The 18,486-nt window shown below is 32.6% G+C and overlaps 3 protein-coding genes across 13 annotated transcripts; all 3 read left to right on the top strand.

Annotated features, from left to right (window-relative positions):
- The first annotated feature begins 391 nt into the window (after positions 1–391).
- Positions 392–3,861, top strand: LOC7480457 (probable serine/threonine-protein kinase PIX13). Its single transcript, XM_024600702.2, has 6 exons — positions 392–697; positions 828–1,186; positions 1,668–1,803; positions 1,901–2,037; positions 2,904–3,027; positions 3,161–3,861. The coding sequence occupies exons 1-6, from the start codon at positions 622–624 to the stop codon at positions 3,634–3,636; spliced, it is 1,308 nt and encodes a 435-aa protein (XP_024456470.2). The 5' UTR covers positions 392–621; the 3' UTR covers positions 3,637–3,861.
- Positions 3,862–7,670: 3,809 nt separating this feature from the next.
- LOC18099099 (dehydrodolichyl diphosphate synthase 6) lies at positions 7,671–10,971 on the top strand. 11 transcript variants are annotated; one of them, XM_024600301.2, is made up of 3 exons: positions 7,671–7,804; positions 7,957–8,028; positions 9,431–10,971. In XM_024600301.2, exon 3 carries the CDS (start codon positions 9,461–9,463, stop codon positions 10,574–10,576), a length of 1,116 nt encoding a protein of 371 aa, XP_024456069.1. In that variant the 5' UTR covers positions 7,671–7,804; positions 7,957–8,028; positions 9,431–9,460; the 3' UTR covers positions 10,577–10,971. The 11 variants fall into 11 exon arrangements, with proteins under 11 accessions (XP_024456069.1, XP_024456063.1, XP_024456065.1 ...); XM_024600295.2 differs by having other exon boundaries at positions 9,426–10,971; XM_024600297.2 differs by having other exon boundaries at positions 7,671–7,833.
- Positions 10,972–14,688: 3,717 nt separating this feature from the next.
- LOC7480455 (dirigent protein 11) lies at positions 14,689–15,590 on the top strand. Its single transcript, XM_002307172.3, has one exon. The coding sequence runs from the start codon at positions 14,845–14,847 to the stop codon at positions 15,433–15,435; it is 591 nt and encodes a 196-aa protein (XP_002307208.3). The 5' UTR covers positions 14,689–14,844; the 3' UTR covers positions 15,436–15,590.
- Positions 15,591–18,486: the final 2,896 nt, after the last annotated feature.

Genomic DNA, 18,486 nt, shown 5'->3' with positions numbered 1-18,486 from the left:
ATTTTTCAATTGTTATAGATTATTAAATAATTTAAATAATTTCCTCTCCTTTTCTCTTGCTTATATTTCTCATTTTTTTAATGAATTTTGCTTTTATATTTTATATATTTTTAAATTTAATGGTAGAAACTAAGTTAATTAAAACCAATGATCCAACCTGAGGTTAAATGTTAAAATTATAAAATGTTTAAAAATACAATTTTAGAAAAAAAAACTTGGTTTCAGTTTTTTTTTTTTAATTTTAAAGGAACAAAAATAATTATCTAAGACAAAGATAAAGACTTTTACACACACACACACACACACACACCCACCTCGTCTCCATGATTTGTATTTTTTATATCTCCGAGACAGCAAACAATACTCGTGACAAAAATAACAAAATGTTTGGCCAAACAAGACAAACAGCCAGCAAAGTGACGGCATGGTAATTGCCTAGTCTCCATTCACCAATAAAAGAAACAAAAAAACATTCTTAATTTCTCTCCCTTTTCTTTCTTGGCTCTTTCTTGGTTTCTGCCTCAAAATTTCAAATCTACATAAACCATGAAGAGTGCTGCTACCATCTTGCTAAGGTGGTCTGAAGATTACTTAGCTTTGATGAGTTACTGAAAGGGCAACATGGGTAACTGCCTAAGATCTTTCTTTTATGATCCTAGTCCTAGCTCCATAGCCAACAACAATCCTTCCACCCCAGGTATCCTTCTTGCTTTACCTTGTTTGTGGATATCTTAAGAGTTCATATGTTATATGTTGCTTCTTGTCTTTCCTTTTTAACTGATCGTCTAATGATCTTTTCCCATTTAATTTTCGGATGCAATATACAGGGACATCCAATAGTACTTACAGCAGCACCACCATAGATGTCTCAGCCACTAGTAGTAGTATTGTTTGCAGGAGTCAATTCTCTGAGGCAGCGAGTCATGATGAAGGAAATGAAGTGATAAGTAATGCAAATGGGCAAATATTGGAATCATCAAATTTGGAGGAGTTCACTTTTGCGGATTTGAAGAGGGCAACAAAGAATTTTAAATCAGATACTTTGTTGGGCGAGGGAGGTTTTGGTAAAGTCTATAAAGGTTGGATTGATCAGAAGACTTATGCGCCCTCTAAGTCCGGCAGTGGCATGGTGGTTGCTATAAAGAAATTGAACTCAGGAAGTATGCAAGGACTTGAAGAGTGGCAGGTATTTTCAATTCTAAATTTCAACTGTCTTAATATTCAAGAAAGTTATATTTGGGCATTTTAATAGCCATTCCGTTATCAAGTTTCTTGTTTTTGTTGAGTTTGTGACCAATCCATGAATGGATGGGGAGAAGGATAATGGGAAAGCAACTATGGTTTTTAAATATTTTTCTATAACGGGTCCCACCTAGCATGACTTTGTGTATGCTATCGAATAGAATTTCAATGGTATGATAGTTGGTAGAAGATGCCCTTGTCATAAGGTAGCAATTGCGGTCCAATCATTACAATTACGAGCTGTCTTTAGATCAAAATACCAGGAAATACACCTCCTTGCATTGAGGGTGTGGTTTGGGGCACAAGCCTCTAGTTCTTAGCCACAGACCAATGCTTCATTGGCCACATTTTGGCATGGTGTTTATTGAAATGTAGCCCCTATTGTTGATGCTAAACATCTGTTCCATTTTTCATTGGGTATGCAGTCAGAGGTGAACTTTCTAGGAAGGCTATCGCATCCCAACTTGGTTAAGTTATTGGGCTTTTGTTGGGAGGATAAAGAGCTACTCCTTGTGTATGAATTTATGCCGAAGGGAAGCTTGGAGAACCATCTGTTTAGAAGTAAGAGTTGCTGAAAAATAGAAAGACGAACATGAAGAAGAAAAAAGTGTAAGGAATTAGCTAATTTCTAGATGAATTGGTATGGTTGTTTGTGCAGGGAATATTGAACCCCTCTCTTGGGATATACGGCTAAAGATAGCCATTGGAGCAGCTCGAGGTCTAGCTTTTCTACATGCCTCAGAGAAGCAAGTCATTTATAGAGATTTCAAGGCCTCTAATATCCTACTTGATGGGGTTAGTTTATTTATTATGGTTTATGTATTTTATATTTGAGGCTTAATTTTCTTATGATACTCCCTATAATTTGTTGCTGAAAGAACAAATAAATTGAAAACCAGTAAGAAATATGGTGGTGGATGTGAATTGCCCTTTGTGATTCTAAGTTTCCTTAGATTAATGTTTACACTAACATATGTGCACATTGCTAAAATGTGATTGACAATGCAATATCAGATTAGTTATTTTGCAGCGGAAAGTAATGTCATTTTGTGAACTTAAGCTTCTGTACTTTTCCTTTCCTTTCCCCTCATTAATGATTTTCTGCAGCTAGTAAATGGAGCCTTATGCTAAATTTAATTGATTATAAAAATTTGAAGATGATGCAAAATAGTTCAGAGTGCGTGACGCCGATGTTATACCAAGAACACTTTGTTAAGATGCGTTTGATTACACAGGGAGAGCTGGAGATCCAAATCTATCCCTCTAGTCGGTTGCTTGAATTTTGATGTGTTAATAAGATCATTAGCAAAACTCTGGCTGGTTTCTATAAGAAAGACAACTAGACTCTCTTAATATGTCTAGAAGTTATGGTGGAGCTATCAATTGTCAATGGAGAAATGATATTGTAGCATATGTTGCAAGAAGGCATTAATAGGTTCTGGGAGGGTCATCTCATTGAAAACTTAAAAATAGACATGCATGCAAGGTAGAGTAACATCATAGGAGAGCTGATGGAGCTTTGGGGCCAAGGCCCTGCCTACGTCCCCTGCTTCTTGAAACACTAAACAGATAAACGGCTTGTTTTTTAGGATGTAGGAATTATGAACCATCATTTATCATTACTAATATTCAACCCTTTTCATCTCAACTTCCTTGTGCAGAAATACAATGCCAAAATATCAGATTTTGGCCTGGCGAAGTTGGGGCCTTCTGGTGGAGAGTCACATGTGACAACCAGGGTCATGGGAACCTATGGTTATGCTGCTCCTGAGTACATTGCAACAGGTACGTGTGCCTTCAAGGACATCTGAAATGCTACTGAAACAGGCTGTTAAAGCAATAGTTTAGACGATAAACATGTATACGTAACTCTTGGCGTATAAATAAATCATCTAATGTGAAACTTCATGATGAACAGGTCATTTGTATGTAAAAAGTGATGTGTATGGTTTTGGTGTCGTGCTACTTGAAATGCTGTCAGGCCAAAGGGCGCTCGATAGGAAGCGACCAACTGGTCAGCAAAATCTGGTTGAATGGTTGAAGCCATTGCTCTCACACAAAAAGAAGCTCAAAACCACCATTATGGATTCAAGGATTGAGGGCCAATATTCGGCCAAGGCGATGGTACAAGCAGCACAACTAACTTTAAAGTGCCTGAAAGCAGATCCTAAAAACCGCCCCTCCATGAAAGAAGTTGTAGAGGTGTTGGAACAGATAGAGGCAATGAAGGAAAAACCAAAGGCGACCAAAAGCACTTTCGCTTCCTCACATTCTAAACCCCATCGCCGTGGCCAACAACCAACTCAGCATCGTCCCCTCTTCATTCCAGGTCGCAGGGGGCCTAAATACGAGCACGAAGTGAACATTCGTAAAATAACAAAAAAGGTAAAGTAAGCAGAATTGGACCCAACAAATTCTATGTGCACACAAAATCAATTACTCCAACTTTTGATTAAAAGTCATGATTTTTTAAGTGATTCCTTTTAGAGTAGAACAGATTCTGTTGTTGTAGTTGCCATTTGTATTCAGTGAGATGATGATGTTGCAACTTGAAAAACAAGAAGTGTGATTCTTTAATCTAATGAAAATAGAGTGGGAAAAAAAATCCTGGTGTTTTTATGCGGCTTTTCTTGGGGAAAATATGACCCATCTCACTCATAATTTCAGTGGGAAGTGCTTTCTATAAGATTCCTGGGCATCATTCTATACATATTTATAAAACCTGGCTTTACCCAACAGGTTGATCCAAGATCCATGTAACCCGGAACCTTGATCAGGTTTCAAATCACAAAAATGCAGGTTTGCAATTGGCATGATTAAACCTGAGTGATCTTGCGGGGTAAATATACCTTATTACACTTCACATTTATTTTTTATAGCCTATTTTATATGGATTATTTTTTAGTTTTTTGATATAGAGTAATTATATATAGCGTACATCTACATGGATTGTTTTTAAAATTTTTAATGTGGGATAAGTATACTACAATTCATTTTTTTTTTAATAACTTGCATTGACCTAAATTGTTTATTAACTATACTATACTACATATATTTATTTTTTTGTTATAGCTTACATCCATATGTATTATTTTAAAATCTTTTCATATAGGATATTAAAACCTTAAACATATAATGTTTTTGAGTTAATCCAGGTCAATCTGTGTGATTCAGAACTCAATCTCTTGACCGGATAAACCCGGAAAGATTTCAATGAGTATGATTCTCTAACAAACATCTAGTAGATCAATAATTAAGTTCATTTTATTATGATTTCTGAGTCTGTCCAGATTACAGAAGTGGTAACAAGTGTGATTAAGCATGATGGAAGGTTATGGTGGTCCCTTTTTAAGTCCATTGACATTTAGTGCTGAGATTATTATTAATTAAAATTAAAAGAACAGACGAGATCAGTGTTTGTAATGGATAAAATCGGATTAACACAAAAATATCAAGATTAAAAAAATGACAAAAAAAAGAAGAGAGAAAGTAACATAGAAGGGAAAATAATAATAATAAGAAGGGAAAATTATTCTCACTCTCCAGTATTTTTTTTTTCTTACTTTGTATTAATTCTTAGACATTACAGTTTATATCATATTTTTTATAAGTTGTATAATACTTTATATCAACTTACAAAAATCAATAAAAAAAATTTAAATTATTTACAAGATTGTCATTATATTTTAATTAATTACTAAAAAGCTTTTATTTTGTTACAAATAACACACTTACCTTCCCCCCCCCCCCCTCTCTTTTTTTTTAGCCAAACATAAAACCCTAGTCGCTAGTCTCTGCCATACTTAATCTGGCCACCCAAACCCAACAAAAAATTAAATCATCATCATTATCAATTTACAAATTTATCTATCTATTCATCTTAAAAACCTGACAATTTTTTTTGTCTCCAATTTTGTTCCCATCTTCCCTTAAGAAGTGATTTTTTTTCCTGTTGTCATTTCAAGGAAATCGAATTTAGATCATATAATGACTTTCTTTCATGAAAATTTATGATCTTTGGACTTTAAATTCAAAAGCTTGAGACTTCAAAGCAAAGATTGAAATATTTTCCAAGAGAGTTTCTTGGAAAAAAAATGTAAAAATGAGTGGCGAATAAAGGAGATGATTTACATTTACTAGGGTGAACAAAAATATATTAAATGCATTGCCCGAGCGTTACTGTAGATATTAGTGTGTTTGGTATTGTGGTAGCTGTTGTGGTTGTGATTTGAAAAAAGTTGTTTTATAAAAAGTATTTTTGATTAAGGTTCCTTTGGTATTTATGTATGTTTGGTTAAAACTGTGGTTGGAATCGAGATTGAACAAAAAGTAGTTTAATGTATTTGGTTAATAATGCTTTTGAAATTGAGCTTATAAAATAATTTTAAAAAATATATATTAATATTGATGGTTTTTAATTTAAATATTGTAAATTTAACTATTGTTATTACATCATAAAATAAATAATACTTTATATAGAATATTTTTCATTGTTCCATTAAACTATCTACAATTCCATCACGTATGAAATACATCCGACAAATACTATAGTTTTTTTGGTTTCTTAAGCGCGCAACAATATCAGGTAAAATATAATCAGGAACTAAATTGGAATTGCGATCAAATTTTGCAAACGCTACATCATCAAACGATCTGTCTAATTTATGTAGTGTAATTGAATAATGGTAAACACTATTTTTTCGAATAAAACACAATTAAAAAATAAAAAATAATTTTTATTTTTTATTTTTTATTTTACTGGGTTAGACCCGGTTCAATGCATTTTGAGCTTTGAACTGGACCCGATCCGGCCGGAACCAGTCCGACCGGAACAGTGTAGCATTCTACACTGTTTCACTCAATAGTGTAGCGTGAACACTGTTCATGCTAATTAATTTATCAACAGTGTGGAATAAGTAACATTTTCTTGCTTTTTTTTTTCCCTGTGTTTGGAATGTAAAAAAACTGTGGGACTTATAAACAGTAAATTATGGTTTTTATTTTATCAAACAGGTTGCATCTGTGTTATAGATAAAATACAGACGCAATCTTTTAAAGAAATACTCTCAAAGCAAATATGTTTGATGGTGATATAAACCGATGGTGTACATAAAAGCAATGGAAGGTGTGATGGAAGCAAAGTTGCATGAAGCTAAAAAAGTTGTTTACGTGAAGCAAAATTGAGTGAATCTGAGTAGAATCTGGTGTGCGAAAGAGATTCATATCTTATATATATATATATATATTTTTTTTTTTAAATGTTATATATTTTTTTCAAAAAAAATAAATAAATATTGAGAGTATGATATAATGAATCAATAAATACCTAATTGACAAAAAAACTTATCTCCTATGTAATTTATTAAAAATACTGACAAAAAAAGTTTATATTTTGCATGAAATGAACATTTTGATTTTAGCAATTTTAAAATTAATAGTGATACAATAATAAAATAACTCAATGACATCTTTATGTTCTGAAGAGATCATAACATAACAACATTTCAAGCAAGAAACAATATTAAACGTGAAGAAACTATTTGAGCTATGAAGAAAAAAAAAAGCATATGCATGCTCGTTCTCCCAACATCACATGACAACTTATATGCACACGTACTCAAAAATTTAAGTTATTAGATGAGATTTAAAGATATATTTTATATTATTCTCTAACACATTATTTTAAATGGAAGACTCATATTATATTGTGTTTATTTTTTTATCAAATAAATAAGAATAGTGAGATTCAAACTCGTGAGCGCTAGGTCATCAAAGCTCTGATATCATGTCAAAGAACTATCTCAACCTAAATTATTAAGTAAAATTATAAGATATAATTTATATTATTTTTTAATATTCACAAACATCACAACACATTATATACTGAACTAAATATGAGTATCCTCGATTGTTTTTCATCAAGAAATTTTACCCTACATCTTATATACTTATTAGAAAAACTTTATGTTATGTGATCATCAAAATCACAAGAACTACATAAAATGTGACCTATTTGATTATGAAATGAATTTTTTTTGATAAAATAAATATTTTATGAGCTTGTATTTTCCTAGTAAATGTCAAATTACTTCAAAGTGAATATGTGCTTTCATGGAATTTGAAAATGAATATTATATATTGTTATGAGATTTTTATTTGGGTTAAAAAACTATTTTTGTTGAGAAACAAATTGTGTATGAATATAGAGAAATTTTATTTAACTGATTTGTGGGTGTTTATATTATATATATATATATATATATATATATATATAAGAGTAGATTTATCTTTTTATATAAATTTTAAAATTATATTGATCTAAAATGTAATTTATAATTTTTTGAAAGAATGAAGAAAAAATAAAAAAATGTTAGAGTATAATAACAATTAAAAACCTTCGATCTATAAATTTACATTGGCCACCAACACGGCTACTCTCTAGCCTTTACATTAAAAACCAATAAGAAATTTCCCGCTTCCACACAACCACCACAGAGAGAAAGAAATTCCCGAATCGACGAGAGGTGGTCTTAACAAAAATTTCACTATAATAATTCGAATGGTTCTCTCTTCTCTGTTGCTAACTACCAGGTGTCCTGTTTTTGTCACTGTCCGTTTCTCCTTGTCGGTGCACACAAATAAACTAAAATAACATTAATTATTTTTTACTCTCTGTTTTTAAGGTTTTTAATATTAGTTTGATTGGATTCGCAGGCTCCAAGTTCTGTTCGTGGAGATTCATGATTGATTTTATCTGGTTGCAATATTGATCTGCACAGATCATAGGTAAGAACCTATATATATATATATATATATATTTTATATTCGTGATTTAAAGTTGTCTAATGTGGTGCTTTAATCTTTGCGTGACTGTTGTTTAGGTAGTTTTGTTGGTCTTAATTGAGTTCATTCGAAGTGGGTTTACTCTAATAATGTTAAAGATTGAGATTTTGATTCAAAGTTTCTATCTTTGCTTGTCTGATTGCATTCAATTTGTCTCTTTTTTTTTCTAATTAGTTAGTTAGGGACTAGGGCTCAGTCGAGTTTGGATTTTCTTAATGTAAGGAAGAATATAGAGGTTAGATTGAAGTAAGTAATCTTGTTGTTTTTGATGCGTTATGGATGTTACTTGTTTCGATGGTGTTAGAACTTTGAGGTTGGCATGGTGGTCTTAAATGAGATAAGCTGATGTGGGATTTGAATAGTAATGTTAAAGATTGAGACTTTGATCTATGATGTGGGATTTGAATAGTAATTTTAAAGATTGAGACTTTGATCTAAAGTTTGCAACTTTACGGGTGTTGTTGTACATATAAAATTGCGTTTATTGTCATTTAATTAAGAATCTAACTTGTTTTGGGAGAAGGATTAGTTGGCTTTGATTTTATTTCTGTTAAATGAAGTGTCAAGATGAGTATTTTTGTTTTAGATTATTCAAGCAAGGATGTATGGCTAGCTTGAACTAGGAAATATTGTTGTTGATATATTTTGGGGAATTGGATTTTTACTTTCAAGCGGTGTAGTTATATCCTCAGGGATAAGGATTGTGTTACTTTGGATGTTCTCATTATTAAAATGCTGAAGTTCATTGGTTTCTTTTATTTTTGTGGTGAATTATCTTATTTTTAGTACAAGTGCATGGGATTCTATGGTTACAATTGATTGCTGGATCTGACTTAGTGTTCACCGTTTCTTTCTCTTGACTAATTAGCCTTTAAGAGTTACTAATGATGCCATATTTAGCATTGGCCTCAACCTAGCTTTCTTTGTTGTTGCATGAATTGTTTGTATTGCTTTTCTACTTGTATATCAAAATTGCCTGAAGGACCAATCCACTTGCTACTAACACAGTAGCTAATCTTGTGACTTCTGAATCATAGTAGTCTCTGCATTAATATTGTGGATTTGAAGCACTGACTTAGCATAGAGAATAATCATATGGGTGTGATTTATCCTGTCATAGCTCATCAAAGATGTTCATTTCATGTATGTGTTGGAACTTGGAATCCATGTTTTTGAGCTGTGCAGAATGAATGAAACATACATTTCTGCTTTCTAAATCTTATTGCTATTTATGTATTTTTACTTGAGCAACTTCTCTTTATATATTGCACTAATTCTCTACTGATTCTGGAGGGGTCAACTCCACCAAAGTCAACTAATTTTCTTTCTCTCTTGAATAGGTCAGTTGACACTTGCAATTCTCGTTTTAGATACAATGGACAAACACCGTGGTAGTAGATTAAGTGAGCTGTTTGGTAGTTTGGGTAGTTTCTTCAGAAAATGCATGTTTTGCATTCTATCTATGGGTCCCATCCCCAACCATTTTGCTTTCATAATGGATGGAAATAGAAGATATGCTAAGAAGGAAAAATTGGAAGAAGGTGCTGGTCACAGAGCAGGATTTTCAGTTCTTATGTCCATGCTTAAGTACTGCTATGAGTTGGGAGTAACTTATGTCACTATTTATGCCTTCAGCATTGAGAATTTCAAAAGGAAGCCTGATGAGGTTCAGAACCTGATGGATCTGATTCTGGAGAAGATTGAAGGGTTGCTCAAGGAAGAAAGCCTTGTGAACAAATATGGTATCAGGGTGTATTTTATTGGTAATTTGAAACTTTTGAGCAAGCCTGTCAGGGTGGCAGCAGAAAAGGTTATGAAGGCTACTGCTAACAACACCAAGTGTGTGCTTTTGATCTGCATAGCCTATACTTCATGTGATGAGATTGTGCAAGCTGTCCATGAATCCTGTAAAAATAAGTGGGAGGAAATTCAACCTTGTAACTCACATAAAAGTTTCAGTGGTAGGGTTGAAGAAGTAGATGGCAAAAGCATAGATGATGGCATTGGCCACAGTGTTCAAGAATTGTTTGGAGTTCAAACAAATGAATTACGAGCAACAAGGGCAAGCACATTCTGTAATGACGTGGCCAATGGAGTAGAAAGGACTGATAAAAAAAGTGGTGTGGTTGGGCATGCTGTCCATGGATCCTGTGATAAATGGGGTGAAGTTCAATCATTGGAGGCAAGTAGAACCGGAGATGGTGTGATTCCAAATGTAAAGAGTGAGAAATTGCTGGTGGATCTTTCGATATTAAAGGTGGTTGACATTGAGAGCCACATGTATATGTCAGTAGCTCCCAATCCTGACATTGTGATCCGAAGTTCTGGGGAGACCCGCCTCAGTAACTTCCTACTTTGGCAAACTAGTAACTGCCTGTTGTATTCTCCAAATGCACTATGGCCAGATATGAGGTTGTGGCACTTGGTGTGGGCAGTCTTAGACTTCCAGCGCAATCATTCTTATTTTGAGAAGAAAAAGAAGCAGTTTTAACCACATTTTGACACTACAGAAGATTCTCTCCTCTCTTTCATATTACAGTAGTTGTGCATCTGCGATTGAATTCTATTGGAAACTGGGAAGCTCAAGAGTCAGATGCCTCACCCTTTTGTTGTAATCTAAAGAGTTTAATTTCCATGCCTGGGCACCTCCAAAATACACTGATGCTTTGGCATGGGGTACTTCCAATTTTGGAACCATATTGAATTCCTTGCAGGCAACAATTATCTTTTTATATTTTGGAAAATCTTGAATATTAGCTATGATCTCTTAGCCGGGGGTTTACTGATTATATCATGTAATTGCAATGGACATAAATGATAAAGCCAAAACATTTGAACATGCAGGGGAGAGAATACTAAATGGAAATAAATCTGTGTTCTGTTCAAGAGTACTCAACACCAACTTTACTTGATGACTACATAAAGCTGTGTACAAGAGTCAGAGTCAGGTACTTTGAATCTGTTCTATAGCAATTGTATCTTCCGTGGTAGCAAAGATTTTTCAAGGCATTTAGAAGAGCATGATTTTTTTTTCTCAGGGTACTTGATTCTGTCGAGCATACTTTTCTTGTCTGAGATATTCTGGGCATTGATTATTATGGTGTTTGCACGATGGATCTTTGCATAAGATTATCTTATCTTATTTCATATATTTTTTATTGTTCATTAAGGCAAAGTCATTTTCCTATGTGACACCAGCAAGATCTATATATCAGATAACTCAGTCTTGCATTCATATAATTTGTGTCATTCCCCACTCAGATGCACTGGAGTTGGCGATGGATCAATTTAGACTGAATACGTGTTCATTAATTTGCCATTGGTTATAGTTGCATGTGTCTGGCACGCATCTCCCCTGTCTCAAACAGATCAAAGCCTTTAATCTCTTTGCTGGATTACCCACTGTACTAGCTAGGTATATGCATCAGAGTCCTATAAATCCCCTGGTCTTCTTGCATGCTTCTGGCAACAGAGACGGACATAGCTCATTATTTACACCTATATATTCTTGCTATATTAGTCTGCCTTAAATTTAAGGGTACCTCACCTCCCTCCAAAGCCAGCATGTGCTCAAATCCCTTCACTTTACTTTGTACCAACATGACACCTTGAACGAAACTGGGCCAGGTCTAACTCAAAGCACAGGACCTTTTGGCATCTTATACATGCTTTGCAAGATCCCTTTTGACTGTTACATCCAACTCTTCTTCAATGTTGTTCCAAGGTTGCTGCTAAAATCACTAAGAATTTTGTTATTCCCACTATACCTTTAAATTGAACAGTACATTTGTAGTTCTGTAAAAAAAAGAAGAAGCAATCAACGATTTGAAGTCACTGCAAAGGTGTTCATTGTCAAACGAGTCCATAAATGACCCTGATCTTTCCATTAACGACACCAGAGATGACCATGGCTCAATCTCCACCCCTCTATCTTCTCGCTATCTTATTTTTTGCTCTTTTATTCAAGGGCACGTCCAGCACCCAGCAAAACCACAACAAACTCAAATCCCTTCACTACTTTGTTCTCTGCGAACATGCCACTCGGAATAAAACCGGGTATATCATCGTGAATGGTGTGGCTGGACCAAATCTGCCTCACACCACATCAACTCTCGGCACCTTGCATGTTTTTCGAGAGCCCATGATTGTTACATCCGACCCATCTTCTAAAGTTGCTGTTACTGTTTAAGGATACTTATGGCATCCAGTTTTGATGGGTTTTGGGTCCTTGTTGTTCTTAACTCTACTTTACAATTGAAGCAGCACAGGGGGTCCATTGTCATTGCTGGGGGCTTTAGTAACGAAAAGCCGTCGGATGTTCCAGTTGGTCAAGAAAGAAATAGCTGTGATTGAAAGTATATTTGGGAGGTAATTTTCAACCTTGTTCGCGACTCTCATAAAACTTGTAATGGTAGCATGGATTGATCCCGTGACAAAGGGGGTGAGTTGTATCATTGGAGGCGAGAGAGCGAGAAGTTGCTGATGGATGATCCTTCTATATATTTATATGCTGTAAGATCTTGAATATTAGCTTTCTAATCTTTAAGCCAGGAGTCTGCGAGAAAAACCGACTACGCCGCGATCACCGAGGTGCGGAGAGGGCCAGGCTGGGGTACAGAGCCATAAACGCGATGGGGGGTTTTGGAGGACGTGCTCGTACGGTTCACTCACAGAAGGATACTGTCAGACTCTGACTCCTTTGTCAACAAAGCTTTTCTGATGGCATATACAAGAAGAGCAAGATTGTTTTTTTTTGTTTTTTTTTTCTCTTGCAATTTTGTGAAAGATTTTAACAGGGAACTTGATCCTGTTAAGCAGATCAATTGTCTTCAGTGAGATGTTCTTGACGTTCATGGTACTGTAATTTGGTGCTATATATACGATAAGATAATTACAATTAAATAAATATTTGATTTGGAGGGGAGGCTTTTGAAAGAATAATTAAATATGTGGATGCCATATCTCACAATAGAAATTAATTAATACTTAGATAATTATCTAGCAAGAACCTCCACCATTAATGCTCAGATCATGCCAAAGCATCATTGTTCGTAAATTGAAAATATCATCGCCGCTAGAGACCAAATTATACACTCTTATTATTTCAATTTAGATAATTGAGTGTCTATATTTTGCTTCGTGGCGTCTCTTTATCTATGCATTTCAAGTTTACTTATCACTTTTTTTATTTTTAAGAGACGATACACGTGTTAGATTTTTATTATTTATTATGAGAAAAATAAAATTTGATTATAAATTCCATAGATTAAAAAAATAAAAAAAAAGAGCATAATTTTTTTATTGCTTTTTAATTTTTTATTTACACCGAAAAAAACCCATCACTCAATTTTAGAAATTAAAATAAAAAAAATGATTAAAAAGTTTTTGTTAATTCTTATTTATTTACTTATGTTAGATTCTTTTACTTAGTGGTGGAGTGAGAGTAAAATAACTGGTTAATTTTTTTTTTATTAATATAGATGTTCGGGCCAGTTTGTGCATATTTCGACTAATCCTACAAGTTTTAAAATTAATGATTACATAAGCTTTCAGTAGTTTTAAAAAAACTTGAATTTATAACTATTACAAATCTAAAATCTATATCTAGACCTGACAAATTAAACTATAAATCAAAATTTAATTACCTTAAGTAGTTTGTATAGCGACGACCGTAGCGGCAGCTCTTTGAAGCTGAGCTCATGCCTTTGTATGTTCTTGACGACATTTTATGGCATCTTCCAGAGCATTGATTTTTTCCAACAATTATACTAGAAGTTAAGAAATTCTGTAACACTACAGATATTTCTCTTCCAATTTTTTTTTTTACATATATATAATTCTGATCAAGCACTGCACTTGACACTGTGGTGCACTCATATTTTTAAAAATTTTAATTTTTTTAGTTTTATAATTTTTTTATGTTTTTAAATTATTTTAATATGTTAAAAATAATTTTTTTTTAAAAAAAATTATTTTAATATATATATTTTTTAAAAAACTTTTAAAAACAATTCCAACAATCACATCATACATTCACCACTATAGCTCTGAAAAAAATATAAGTCGAAAATGGAGGCTAGCGGGTGACTTTTGAGCGCACAAGTCTGATTTATAATTTGCCATTAATCACAGTAGTACATGCGGTGGCATGCATGATGCTTATGGTTTGAAAATGAAGTTTCATCTACTTCCAAACTTGTCAAACACTCCCATTTAATTTGGTGACTCGCATAAACACGTTTTCCCTAGGAATTTTCGAGGGTGTTTAAGAGAACGTTTGTCATTGTGTTTTATCAAATTTTAAAATTTTTATTTTTTTGTTAAAATTAAGTACGGTTTGTACTTTTTGGATTGTTTTGATGTGCTGATGTCAAAAATAATTTTTAAAAAATAAAAAAACATCATTGGCATGTATTTCAGCACGAAAAGCTATTTGAAAAGCAACCGTTACCACACTACCAAACACACTCTAAGAGTATATATAGTAGTGATTTTGAAATATTTGAAAATATAAAAAAAAATTTAATTTCAAGAATTTTCTTTTTAAATTTTAAAAAAACACGTATTCGAAGACTGCTTTCCTTGCTTCAATGTAGAAGGATTGACTGATTCAACCAGTCTCTATTGAGACAAAATTATCAAGATACTAGACCGATTTGCAAGTGGCTGCTGTCATCGGAAGTCTTTGCGCGTTCAAGTCCTATAAATGACCCTGAATTTCTCACATACTAGCAGGCTAGCAGCAACAAACCTAGAGACATGGCTCAAATTCTGCACCTCTATCTTCTTGCAACTCTACTTCTTGCTCTTTCTTTTAAGGCCACCTCCTCCTCCCGACACAGCGGCAACAACGGGCTCAAATCTCTCCACTTTGCACTCTACCAGCATGAAACGATAAACAAAACGGGATACATCATAGTGAATGGCGTGGCCGGAGCAGGGGTTGGTCAAACCACAACACCTTTCGGCACCTTGTTTGCTTTCCAAGATCCGATGACTGTGACGGCCAATATATCTTCAAAGGTCGTCGCGATTGCTGAAGGCACCTCTATAACATCTAGTTTTGACGGGCTGAGGAGCATTTCCATCGCTAAGATCACTTTGAGGTTGAAGAATCACATGGGGTCTATCTCTATTGTTGGGGGGACACATAACATCAAGCCTGCTGATCATCCCGTGGTAGGAGGCACCGGTGACTTCATGTTTGTTCAAGGGTACGTGACATCCTCTCCGGTGGATCTCCAGGGACTCACTGTTACCTACAAGATTGTGTTCCACCTCTACTGGCCCTCCTATGCAAATAAATTCTCACTTCATGACAAACGTGTTCGAAATGATATAATTACTTAGAGGATAACTAGTTATTTGAACCGTGTTATTTGGACCATGTTTTGTCGTGGTTGAATAATTGTTTTAGGCAAAAGAAAAAAATAAACATGTAAGCTTTTTAAATGTATTTTTTTTTAAGAAATTCTAATTATAAATAAAAAAAGTTAATTTATGCATATATTTAATTAAATACATCGAGAATAATTTTTGCTAATAAATATAAAAAACAAAGTATTAACGCTTCTATTCAACTCGTCTCGCTACTTTTTCTTCTAACGCAAAAGAATTAATGTGCACGTGTTATTAACGTGTTTTTTGACATCGAGTAAAACATATAACCGAAAATCAAAAAGTTAATAGTTACATATAATAAACTATAGTAAAGATCATATACTTTAATAAAAATATATAAGATCCCAAATAAATTTTTAAGTAACAGGATAATAAAACAATGTTACAATTGCTATAATGAAACACTATTTCTTTAGTCTTTGTATAATAATTAAAAAAAAATAGTGTAAAGAAAAAATTAAAAAAAAATTGCAAAAAAATAAAGATAAGAACAAAAAGAATGGTATAAATAAGTCAAGTGTAGAATGATAAATATTCCAAGTATAAAAAATAAAAAATGATATTTTTTTTCCAAAAAAAAGTGTACAGAAAAAAAATAAAGATAAGAAAACAAATGGTGATAAATAGGCCAAATATAAAATATTAAAAATCCAGGAATAAAAATAAAAAATATATAAAAAACTTATTTATGAATAAAAAGCCAAAAATTTTAATTTTGAAACTGATACAATAAAAAAAATTAGTAAAATTGATAATTATACAATTTCTACAGGAAACACGGTTTCCTTTCAGTACATGTATAATTTCCATTCCAATGCAGTAAATAGGAAATCTTTAACTATGATTTTGATTTTCCAGTAATCTTTAATGTGAAATCCTTCTTGTTCTTGTTGTAGTATAGATCCTATCCATTGATTAATATAAAGCAACGAACGGATCATAAACGCGATTTTTTTACCAAATAAGTTAATAATCTTTTTTCAGTATTACGGTGTCGTATAATCGGATTCAATTTTCTTTCCTACGGTTTTAAAAGTATCCTTGAGCAAAATTGTGAATCCCAAATTAATTCTCCTATCCATTCATAAATAGCTGGATTGCAGAATAAAATATTTTTTTATTCCTAATACTTTCCAGAAAAATAAGCAGCCACAAACACTAGCCATGATACCCGTGCTCAAGGGCGTGGCTAATAAATTTTTGAACAAAAAACAATATTTATATACTGAAAACAAGTAAAAATAAAAAATAAAAAACTACTTATTAAAAAATATAAAAAAGCTAATTAGAGTTAAATTAACACGGGATGTCTTGTTAAATTTGCAATTTAAATTATATGATTGGAATAACCTAATTAAAAATAAAAAGAATTATAAAGTTTTTTTTTATATAAAAAAATGTTAATTTTTTTAAACTCATAACTTGAGTTATTAAATTTGAAGCACTCAATCTAGAAGATCACGGAGTCCAATTCAAAAAAATATTTTAAAGGATGAAATTGAAAAGAAAAAAAAAATTTTAATCATACAAAAGGATTTTAAAAAATAACAATTCAAAAAATAAGGATCAAAATTGTTGTTGTTGTTGTTATTGTTGTTAAAAAATAAAAACTATGAACTTGATTTGAAGGATATAATTGAAAACTATAAAAACTTTGACAAATAAAACCAAGAACATAAAAACAATAAGAAATAAAAAGAAAAGGGATTGAATTGAAATCACTATTATCATTGAAAAAACAAATATCATAAACTTGATTTGAAAGATCAAATTAAGCCATAAAAACAATAAGAAATAAAAAGAAAAGGGACTGAATTGAAATCACTATTATCATTGAAAAAACAAATATCATAAACTTGATTTGAAAGATCAAATTAAGCCATAAAAACTTTGATAAGAGAGCAAAGGAAAAAAAAGAAATTAAAAGTATAAGGACCAAATTGAAATACCTTATATATACAAATTAAGAACCAATGGTTAAATTGAAAACAAACAAAACTTTAACAACAAAAAAAAATAACTAAAAAACAGCAATCAAAACTCAAAAGTAGAAGAGAGAAATGAAGGAAGGAAAAAAAAAGGGTTATCGACGATAAACTAGCCAGATTTGGAGCACACACGCCACATATAATGGAAGTGGATACAACGAGGAATAATATGAGACGACAGATGATCATTTTTGACAATCAAAAACCACCGCATGCACCGCCTTAAGCGAGGATTAAGCTTCGTTGTAAAGGCTAAATCCTAAATCACTATCCTAGGAATTTCTATATCCAATAAATACAAGTATTTAGTTTATGCAAAATATTAGCATGTATGTACAATAGGTATCTTTATCATTAAAATCAAACAACTATACGTCTTACCTAGGTAAGATGTTTTTAGGGTGATTTTTATATTTTCTTTAGCATAATTAGTCTCTTACTAAAAAATATTTGAAAGATTAGTTAGGATTCCTAGTAATTATAAAATTAAGTGGAAAATTCTTTTCGTTAATTTTACCCTTTTCATATAATCGTATCTTTAAGATGTCCCCTGCGACAATGATGATGTATATGTGTCTCATGATTTGTACTAAAAAATATGAACACATCCAGATGAGTTGGGAACAACTTTATTTGAAAGAATCCATGGCAATTATAGTAGCTAAATGATCATTTAAAAAAAAATCCATCATAAGTCATGATTGGCAGAGGAAACAACTTCTTCATGATATTGATGAAAAATGATTATAATTAAAGAAAAATCATTAGATTTGCACTTGGGGAAAACACCAAACAAAGTCAATATGGGCCAAGTTAAGAGGATCTATTAAACATGCCTATTTAGCAACCAAAGATGGAGAACATGAAAAGGAAAATCTATAATGAGTCTAGAAGGCAACTATGTCACCTAAACAATTCAAACAAGTCAAAGACTGAATTTAAAGACAGTTCTAAAATCAAACATCTTTGAAAAAGCTATCAATGTTTTAAAAAAGAAAGATTAAGCTTTTAA

This window comes from Populus trichocarpa, chromosome 5, assembly GCF_000002775.5.
Source record: "Populus trichocarpa isolate Nisqually-1 chromosome 5, P.trichocarpa_v4.1, whole genome shotgun sequence".
In the NCBI taxonomy this organism is placed as follows: Eukaryota; Viridiplantae; Streptophyta; class Magnoliopsida; order Malpighiales; family Salicaceae; genus Populus; species Populus trichocarpa.
This window is presented reverse-complemented; position numbering and strand designations above follow the sequence as displayed.

Bases quoted from the DNA above. Each gene is read 5' to 3' on its own strand.
- LOC7480457 (XM_024600702.2), top strand. From the start codon at position 622: ATGGGTAACTGCCTAAGATCTTTCTTTTATGATCCTAGTCCTAGCTCC. The intron at 1,187-1,667 runs GTATTTTCAATT...TTGGGTATGCAG, and splicing joins AAGGACTTGAAGAGTGGCAG to TCAGAGGTGAACTTTCTAGG. The intron at 2,038-2,903 runs GTTAGTTTATTT...TTCCTTGTGCAG, and splicing joins CTAATATCCTACTTGATGGG to AAATACAATGCCAAAATATC.
- LOC18099099 (XM_024600301.2), top strand. From the start codon at position 9,461: ATGGACAAACACCGTGGTAGTAGATTAAGTGAGCTGTTTGGTAGTTTG.
- LOC7480455 (XM_002307172.3), top strand. From the start codon at position 14,845: ATGGCTCAAATTCTGCACCTCTATCTTCTTGCAACTCTACTTCTTGCT.